Here is a 10920-nt window from a genome sequence, read left to right on the forward strand (position 1 = left end):
TATCATTTTCTTTTCATGTTATTAAATTAATATAAATTTATTCACCCTTCTAAATAATAATTAAGTATTCTTATTAAGGGGTTATAAAAAATCAAATATATATCCATGTTAATTCTGATGCAAATAACAAATTTTTTCTCTTTTAATTTCACCAATAATTAATTTTAGTAAGATCGTTTAGGAAATTAAGAATTGAGAATTACGATATTAAGAAAATAACTTGTTATCTGCATTAGAGATTACTTATTTATATTTATTACTTAATTCAGTAAGACAAAATAACACTTGGTCTTTTAATCATTTCGTTCAATAATTTGTACTTCCGTCTTTGTTTTATATTTTTACTCACGCTGCTTCTTGTCCAATAATTTTTGCGTGATATAAAGGAGAGCTATAGACTTACGCGGATTTATATAGACTCTGATTACCAATTGAGAGAAGAACATTTAAGTATTTTTATTCTCTACTCACATCATATGTTGTTTATTAATGAGTTTTGAAGTTCATATAGATCAAGGTAATCACATTACGCAATCTGCAATTCTGTATAGATTTCAAAATTCTCGATAACAATGATTATTATCTTTGGGACATCTTTTAACATTGATATATCAAGAGACGTATAAGTGTATCGAAATAATGCGTATCTATAAGTCGCACCGTTTTTGTTAGACATTTTCATCATAAATTTTCAAATAAATTTTTATGAGTAACTAGTTATCTAAAGTGACACATAAAGTTTTCACACTTATTCTGAACTACTAATTTATTATAAATTGAAAAGGTTTTAAATTTTTAATAAAGCATGAATATATAAGGAACCATGTCTCATTCTAATTGCACCGCAACAGAGCAAGACTGGATCAATAAAGTTATTGATTGCACATCGACCAAGAAATACTAATTTAATACTATTGAAGATTGCATTCAGTACGTTATTGTTCAACTATTGTCGAATGTTTTAAGAATTCTTTGAGATTTAAAATATAATTGGATGGGAAAAACTTGAATATATATAGAAAGATAAAGTATTTTCTATATTTTAACAGGAAAAGAATTTTACTGAAGTATCTAAAAATTTAGAGAGATATATGGACCTAAAAATAATTTTGTTAAATGTTGGGTCATCGAAATAATTACATAGAAAATTCAAGCATAATGAAGACAATACTGCAAAAAATTTTGACACTCTAATTAATATTTAGCATGAACGTTCTACAGTCATAGTTGCTTTGATAATTCAATGAAACCCTGTAATAAAGATAAAAATCGGAGCGTAAGTTGAATGTAAGGAAAGAGTAACAGAAGCGTAAACAAAACTTCTAGGAGACGTAAATTGGAACAACGAAACGTAAAAGAAGTGTAAATGCTTCTTTTACGTTTCGTTGTTCTAATTTACGCCTCCTAAAAGTTTCGCTTCTGTTATTCTTTCCTTACATTCGACTTACGCTCCAATTTCTATTTCCATTAAGGAATTACGTATTAGAAACTATCAGATCTAACTAAATTAGATATTTCAGCAAAATCGTTCTTTCTGTCAAATTATGTTACAAAATTATTAAGCACAAACACAATCGAGAAATGAAATCTAATAAAACGGGAAAATTATTATACGTTTGCAAGACATATCGTAATATTTAGTTCCATTCATAGTTTTTATTTATGACTCTGCTAGATGTATGTTTAATTAATTTGCATCTCACTCGTGATATTTTACCTTTGAAACATAAAATTACCGAGAGGCTGCGACATGAATATCTTTTACATTTCTGTTTGAAACATATACATACATGCGTACATCCACCCACTCACATACATACGCGCGCGTACACAGCAACGTGTATACACCTCGTGCATATCGTTGCTGTACAATGTTATTAAATATACATGATGATTTTTATACACATCTCTATATATGTCAAGTATATCAGTAATCAGTGGCGGTTTGTGCGGTCGAAATGATGCTGAGGAACATCGACCGAAAGGAATAGGAAAACGGATAACAGTCCGATTAACGAAACAGGAAGAAAGACGACAGATAAAATTACTGCCTTGTATAATTAATCGGACCAGCCGCCACTTTCTGTTTGTCTCTTTCCGAATATATTATTTTATATATGTATATATATATATATATATACTTTATTATTATATATATATATATATATATATATATGTACTATAATTATAACGTGTGTGCATCTCCTTTGGCCCGCAAAGGATAAACTAACGTTTATGATTATCCACATTCTCTGCGTTAATATATACGAAAAACGCAGAATATATTCCCTTATATTTCACACATAATTTTATTCTACAATTCTTTCGCACTATAACGTAACATCATCTGCTCGCGACAACTTAAAATGACATATATTGCTAAAAATAATTGTCCCTTATGAAAATAGTTCTATAATTAATTGATTTTCACAGTATTTGCACTATCAATAAAAATTATATGACGCATATATATCCCATTGTGTGCGTAACTGCACTGTGTTTTGCTGTATAATCAGGATGGACAAGGACAGATTGCGTTATCTGTCATCTCACGATAATCATGGGTACAATCAACCGCAAAAAATATATAGGTACATACAACCGGAATAAAGCCATACGGAGAGCGAAAATAGTCCGTACATATCGAACTCAATGTTTACGTACTATGCAAACGTATTGGCAAAGGCCTTCAGCTTCGTAAATTGCCATATTTAACGATATGAATTTCTATAAAAATTAAAATTATGAATATTTATTTATCAATAAATGTTACGAAATATTACAAAATCAAACTTGATGTCTATTTATTCTTTAAACGAAATATATCATGTAAGGCTATAAACAAAATTTCGTCGATAGTTTTAAAAATTCGGTAACATTACCTCCTATGGATTCATTAACCCGCAAACAATAATGTATAGTATACTTTAAGAAATCGATCAATCACAATCAATTTGAGAAGAATAATCGACTATGATTGGCTAATTCCTTAAAGCTTAAGACTTACTACTCTGTTGCGTTTGAGGGCGGGAGGGATTACGATTCAATTTTTATTTATTCAGAATAGGATTAAAATAGTCATTTGATTGCTTTTTTGTACGTAAACAATCATCTGAAGTGTTTTTATATCCAAAATAAAATCACTATTATTAACAAGAAATTGTATAATGTAAATTATTGATTGTTTTCCGATTTGTAAGTATTTGAGAACATTATAAATATGGATTTCAATCACAATTTTCTGGAAAATTAAGTAGAAACCAAACAAATATTGCGACAGTATTTTAATCTAAAAAAAAATTTTAATCAATATACAACGACATTTTATTGTGGGTTTTCGATGGAATTGCATATTTAAAGATTTGTAAAGAATAATTATTAAAAAAGAAAGAAAATCTGTTAAAAAATATAATCCACATAAAACAATATTTTTTCACCGCTAAAGATGTAAAAGCATTTCAGGTACAAATTTCCGGGTTAAACAAACTCCGAATATATGAGAAAGAACTGTAAGCATCTGAACGTATGTATTTCATAAAAGTAGACACGCGCAAGAGTATGTTGAATTTTACCGTGTGAAGAAATATGTAAAAGAGAAAAAAAGTATGGCTGTAGCATTTTCGATCAACTCGCAATCTTCCGCCGCTTTGATCTTTCTCTCTAACTTCCAACAACCTTTCTCACGTTCGAACCCTTCTCAACTCAAAAGAGTAAAAAAGAGAACCATTCCAACACAGATCTCGTCTGATTTACGCGAGAGTTAGTTTGAAATGTCGAACTCATTTGGCAAAAAAGAAATAAAATAAATAAATAGCGGCAGTGCAGCAAATAACTCGTACCGTCGATTCAGTGAATCTTGTTTACTAACAAAACATACAAATCGTCGTAATCGCGAGAGATAGTCCGGCGATGGTGCACTACTTGACGAAGAGGTCCTTTAGGGTGGAACAGATCGAGTCGCAGTCCGATTGTTCCTGCTCCTTGTTCCCGCTCGTGAACCAACCGGCGACCTTACTGACGCGTGACTTGTTCGGCGACACGGGTGACTTTCCGGATGAACTACCCGACGCTTCCGCGTCGTTTCCCCTATGGCCCGAGGTGAGGATCTTCTCGATGGCATTACCAAGCACCTATCAATATCGAATCAAACGAAAAAATTTTACTTTCACGCAATCTTAATCTCTTTTTACGATATATTATCTCGAATGCACAAACGAACATACACATACTGACCTGTAAAAAAATGAACCACTATGACATATTACAGTGGTCTATATTTTTTTTGCGGATGAGTATATATACTGTAAATAACAGAATTTTGCGCAAAATTGAGTAAAATTTCTAATCATGATTTCTTCAATGTTTACAAATGCATTTATGAAGAAATAATGGACGTTTGCTTAATTTTTATTGGTTTTTTTTATAAACAATATATATTTTTAACAATAATTTCCAGTTCCTTTATAATACATAAAATCAGATTAAGCAAGCGACCGCGAATAAACATACGAATAAGCAACTTTCCTTTTTCAAATTGTAATCTTTAGCATAGACTGCGTTACGTTTTACGTATAATAGGTACGCATAATGCACCATTTGATCCTTTTTTAATGTTCGGCAAACAACAAGGATAAAATGATATATCATGCGCATCATGAAACGAAACGCACTGTACTAACGTCGTTCGTAGTTTATTATAGCTAATTCGGTTTTGAACATACTAGTGCACTGCTACACTGGTGTATATTAAAGCCATGTACACTAATTTAATCTAAGGAGGACATGACGTTGGAGTCACTGATTTTAATCAAACTTGGTGAGGATATAGTGTATTCCCAACAACCAACGCGCGCGTGTGCCAAGAAGCACTACTCAAAAGTAAACGAGAAAATTGAAATTCTGCAGTTACTTAGGTTCCTTAACACTTGCTCTGTTTACAAATCATCCAATAGTTTCAAAAGTACAAATTTTTCACCCTTATTCAATAGTGACAGTAACTCTTTTAACTCTTTTGGAGTGAGATTTTGCTTTAAGAAATTTAGAGAGTAGGAAAACGTTTTACTAAAAAGAAGTCTCAGCAACGAGCTAGATTTACAGTTCGTATTTTGATATGTAGGTTTTTTTTTATTAAAAAACAGTAATATCAATATATTTTTATTCAAAAATTAAAACAAATATTTAAGAAATAAAGACTACGAGTCAAAGCTGGTTGTTGAATGCTAATTAAAATTTTTATATTTAACAATTAATTTTTTTATTGATTTGCTCAGTTACATATAAATGTTTTCTTCAATGTGCGTCTTACTGCACGTGTTAATTGTCAGGGATATATTATTGTATATCCTTATCCAATTTGATCAAAATCTGATCATATATCTCCCCTCGTAGATATAACAGTAGAATGAAAATATTTTGAATTTAATTATAAAATAGATATTTTAGCTAACAGCACAATAAAGTATGTTGATGTAATGATTTCGCGGTTTAATCCATTTCTGTATTTATATTAAACATACATACTACCTTCATCAATTTGTGTACGATAATTTTAATGTGCATTGAAATTGACTATAATTATAATAATTATATTCATTTACCTGAGCATCCACTTTGGTACCACTACTGTCGTCCCAGAGGACTTTATGCCTGGCGTTCTTCACGAGCGTGTCCTTGACAGTTTTAACTAATCGCGACTTGTCCAGCTTTAACGTCATCGCGTTCTCCTCGTCGTATCGGTTCTTCTTCGAGATGGGCTGATGTCTCTTGGCAAACCAGGTGCTCGGCGTCATAAACGCACCGATGGTGCTCTTTCCACTGCCAGTTGCTGTCTTGCTCTTAGTGCTGTGCAAGATGGAGACATCGAAGCTGTTGGATCGAGAGCTCTTGAGTCGACTACGCCTCTGCTCCGCCGTTTTAGTTGACCAGCTCGATTTCTGCTCGTCCTTCGCGCTCGATGCCTCCGATGTACCACACGTATTTATCTCCGTCGCGGATGATGTCAGGGAACTTAAGATGGATATCAGATCCGTATTGGAGCATGTGATACCTGCCGCAGCTACTTTCGACGTCCCGGGTAACTCGATATCGGAGAGTGGCTTTGTTATCTCGGACGCGCGTCTACGTAAAGCTGACGTTGACGCTGCGACCGATGCCGAGAACTCGGAGAACCGGCGTTTCTGATGCTGTATGTATTTCTGAGTGGTAGAACTGCTGTTGCCCTCCAGAGGTTGGATCTCGCATACGCGCTCGCGAGACGGTGTCTTGTACATCTTTAAACGGACCTGGGACGCGTGTACGAGCACGATTAGAGCGCTCCTCGCTTAAACGAAACGTCAGAGAACTGTCTAACTATACATCCAATTAACATAAATACTATCAATTGTTAATGGACTTATGCGCATTCTCTTCAAAATGAAATGTAAATACGAGCTTAAACAAAACGTCAGAGAACTGTACATCGAATTGACAATATCTATCAATTGTTAGACTTTATAGTATAAGTATGCGCTTTCTCTACAAAGTGGAATTTAAAGAACATAACTAATACGAATACGAAGTCTATAACAATCTAGCTTGGATCTTTAAATGCTTATATAGAATTTCGCGTGAATTTATATACTAATATGGGTAGTCCCTCCAAACTGCGCGCCGAACGATTGTCGGTCTTAAAACGCAACTTTAATAAACTACCGCGCGGTACTATCACGAGTTAAATTGATTAACAATTTAATAAATTAATCGATGCTATTTTTTGGCATTTTATATCAATGTTAAACTATACACTGAAAATACTAAATCTGGAAATAATTCTTTTTATTGTGAAAAATATTACCTCGGCCGGGAGTCGAATCCGGAATTTAAAGAACTTAAATAAACAAACTTTATAATTTTTTTATGTATTTTTGAATTTTGCAAATTATTCTCTTTAAAAAATTCGAGGAAATATATGTATTGATTAGCCGAGGAATTATACATTACTCTACTATATTACTACATCTATTCAGTGTATTTACCCTGAAATGTAATTAATTACTTTTTTCTTGTTAATATTTTATTTAAAAACTTTTTTTCTCTGATATTTCGTGACTTTTGGTGTTTTAATATAAGACTTTTTGTGAAATTCTTTTATTTTTATTTTTTAGAGCTTTTTATTTTAACTAAACGATATGATTCAAAATAATAAATTTGAACAAACCAGCAGAGTTAATTAGACAATCCGACTTTTCGTTTTTGTATAAATTTTTTATTTTTAAAAAGCCAATTTTATTAATAATACTAGTAAAATACACACACACACACACACACACACACACACACACAAAAGTCTCTTGAATTTATGTTGCTGAGAACGTTTTAGAATTGCAATTGGACTCTTACTAGAGATCGCGCGACTCTTATATCTTTAATTTCGAGAACAGACAAGTATGGATGTAGCCATAATAAAAATCAATAACGGTTGAATGGTCAACCTTAATAAAAGCCTAAATGGTTGTTATGAGATAACAAGTGATTACCATAAAGCTCTGTTTTATTTTTTGATTCTGTATTAAATTAGCAAGAAAATGAGCCTGCAATGATCTCATCAATATGGTTTGTTATTCGTCCTGCTTCATTTCTATTTTTCGTCTAAGTATTACTTTATACCCCATATTGTACACCCTATTACTAAGATTACTTCTAAAAATGTCGCTCCGAAGTTACAATTTACCTTTCTGGCCTTTATCTCGGCAATATCGTCCATAATATCGAGCTGTAGATTGTGAGTGCTTCCGCTGTTGCTGGGCGGGCCAGTCATCCCGGTGGACGAGTCTCGCCGGCTTTGCAATATCCTGGTGGCTCCTCCCATGGGAAACGCAGCGATAGATTCGCGACGATTGCGCCCGAAGAGGGTGGTCGGCACCCTGGAGATCGTGACGACAGAGTGCCGCCGGCCACCGGCCGTCGGTGCCGGCGTCTGCGAAAGTGTCGCCAAGAAAGCAGCCTCCCTTGCTGATGGACCGGAACCTTCTCCGCCGCGTTCGCTCAATCGTCGCACCTATTCACCGTGTACAATTTAAGAGAAGATCAACTTATCGACATCATCTAATACGGATGTTATTTATCTTATACTACTTGAGAAAGAAATTAAATTAATCGGATTGCTGATCAAAGGACTGACAGCCTCATCGGGAAATCAATAAATCTGAATTGTACAATCTCGAATTTTATATATTTTTAATGTGACTATTTAAAGGTCGCTTTCTTGGTTATAAACTTTTAATTTTAAAGATCTAACTGTACGCATTAAAATATGATAATATCATTAAAATGCTAAATTTAGAATAATAAGATATCTATTAAGGTACTCACTACAACTATATATCAGATTGACGTCAGAAGCGAGAAAATACACAATAAAAATTTTCGCAAATATTGATACATAGTTGAACAGAAATATTTTTTAATGAACCAACATTTTTATAAATCGATGGAATAGACTTATAAAATATATCTACTTAAAAACCTATGTTCTTGTGTTTTGGGGAGAAATTAAATCACATTTATTTCTATACATTATTAATTTAACAGTTTATTCTATATATTATTAGCAACTGTAAACATTGCTGATTTCGTTTTTGATTATGCATAATTCATTTCCAAATATGTATTATATACGATATAACATAATTTCGAGATTATTTATTAATTAATGAAACAAAAGAGAAGAATTTTCAATGTATTTTACAAGTCGATTTTATCAATTATACCCCATTAATAAGTATAAAAAAGCAATGGTAAACCAAGTTATCATCTGCTGAGTTAAAAATAACATTTTGTTATTTTAAAATTTCATGGCTGCGTTCGAAGAGCACACGTATATCAAAATATAAATCAATACATTTCCATGATTAGTTTTAAAGTAAACAATGTTTATATTAATATATGATACATTTAGTAAATAATAAATAACTAAATTAGAGTCAAATTTAATACTATACATGTTATTGAATTAAATTGTTTAATCCTATTGTTTTAGTTAAATTAAATAATTTATTGTGTAGGAGCAGAAATACTATAGAAATGATTAAAAATAACTCAAATTGGATATAATTTAACATTATAAATTTAATAGTACAAGTGTTGTTTTATTAAAATATATTTCCATAATTAATATATTTTGCCTAAATTTTTATTGTGTATTTTTTTGCTTCTAACGTCACAAGTTTTGAAATAAAAATGGTGAGTAAACCAAAGCTTGTAAAGTTTCATCAAAACAATAATAAATCAAACAATAATTCCATTTCTCTCTTCTCTCTCAAAACTAAAATATTAAATTAAAATACAAGTTAAAAGGTAAAAAGTTTATAGATGTTCATTTTTAATTTTATCTTGATTTAATATCTTATTTTTTTATTCCGAAACGTTCGATATCATTATATTATTTATTTAATATTATATTATAAACTTGAAATTTATTTTATAAACATCTTATTACTGTTCGATTTAGATCGAATTTCTTTATCTTACTTTGCATTGCAAAAAACGAGTGAAATCTAATTATTTTTTATATTTTTATAAAATCTTTAATATATGGAAAGTACTATTTTGTTGAAGTATCTAAAAATTTAGCTGGATATAGATCTAAAAATAATTTTATTTGAACCATCAAAATAATTAGGGGATTCTGGAACTGAAAGAATATCAAAACTTTATGCAGCGTTGCTCATCATGCTTGAGATTTCTACATATTGATGGTCCAAGAAAGCTATTTTCAAAGTTGCGTCTCCAGTTAAATTTCTAGATAATATACTTCAGCAAAACCGTCCTTTCCGTGTATCTGTTTTCTTTCTCTTCAAGATCGATCATTACCCCGACAATTCTGGCTTTCGGAGAACTAGTCTATTTCAGATTTTTCGTGCTCATCTAGCAGTATAAAACGGGTATATTGCGCATACAATATCGATAACACCAACCACGAGGAACTTCCTGTGCACGTACATACACAGCACATACCTGGGATGCGGTTATCCCGGATGTACATTGTGGCGTCGGCAAGGAGTGCTTCCTGGCGTCCCTCCATGGTGAGAGCAGATAGGGATTCAAGGATGGCGAGTCTGGGTCGACACATCGCGGCGGTGATTCCGCGCGGCAGCGCTCCGCTTCTTCCTCGACGACAATCAGCGGCTCGCCGGTGCTTCCGCTGCTCGAGCTCGGACAGTACGACTGCCTTCTCATCTCTAACCTTACAAATATTTTATAAGATTTCAAAACGTTCTAAAAATCTTTCAACTTATTAATATCTTGGAGACCTGAATTTTTAATTGCGATATTCTGCACAATCCTTTTTAATTAAAGAAAAGTTCATCAAAAGATTGAAACTATAAGCACACAATCTCAAAGCACAGACACCGTCCACATTATATATACACCTTTATTTTACAAATTTTTCTTCGTTTCACCAATTATGTCCATTTCCACCAGTGTATAGTATTTAATCGTTTAAGATTAACTTCAATCTCGGTCCAACTTACTACAATTCTTTATCTTTTTTAATCCTTAGAACTACGCTTAGAATTTTGAGATTAAAGTTGATTTGTATTGGTGAAATAGACATTAGAGTATTATTTCATCCGGTATTTAGTCTTATCTATAAACGGAATTGGCGCCTCGACGTGGATGCTGATTAAGATTCCGAATGGATGTCCGATGAGATTTCTCAAGTATGTGCGATACCGAGATTCAAGAAATTCCCCGCAGAACTTTTTATTTTCCTCAGAGACAAGCATCTACCGAACGAGTATAAAGCACTGTACATAATATATAACCTTGTTCGGCTCGTGTAATTCCGAGCACGTGCGAGCATTTCGATTTGATATATCCGGAACACACCTCCCCCTCCTTGCGTATTATATCTATGTAATTGGGGGGGGGGGGGAAATT

General features: G+C 32.6%; 1 protein-coding gene across 1 annotated transcript in view; it reads right to left on the reverse strand.

Moving 5' to 3' along the window:
• Positions 1-3917: 3917 nt before the first annotated feature.
• The window catches only part of LOC108773551 (uncharacterized), a 25095-nt gene continuing 18092 nt past the window's right edge, over positions 3918-10920 (reverse strand). The window contains exons 2-5 of the mRNA XM_018539390.1: positions 9994-10217; positions 7709-8035; positions 5598-6281; positions 3918-4130 (exon numbers count right to left, since the gene is read on the reverse strand). Coding sequence (XP_018394892.1) covers positions 3918-4130; positions 5598-6281; positions 7709-8035; positions 9994-10215 — 1446 coding nt within the window. The 5' untranslated portion in view covers positions 10216-10217. The remainder of the gene's footprint in view (positions 4131-5597; positions 6282-7708; positions 8036-9993; positions 10218-10920) is intronic.

Source organism: Cyphomyrmex costatus, unplaced genomic scaffold (assembly GCF_001594065.2).
Source record: "Cyphomyrmex costatus isolate MS0001 unplaced genomic scaffold, Ccosl1.0 scaffold214, whole genome shotgun sequence".
In the NCBI taxonomy this organism is placed as follows: Eukaryota; Metazoa; Arthropoda; class Insecta; order Hymenoptera; family Formicidae; genus Cyphomyrmex; species Cyphomyrmex costatus.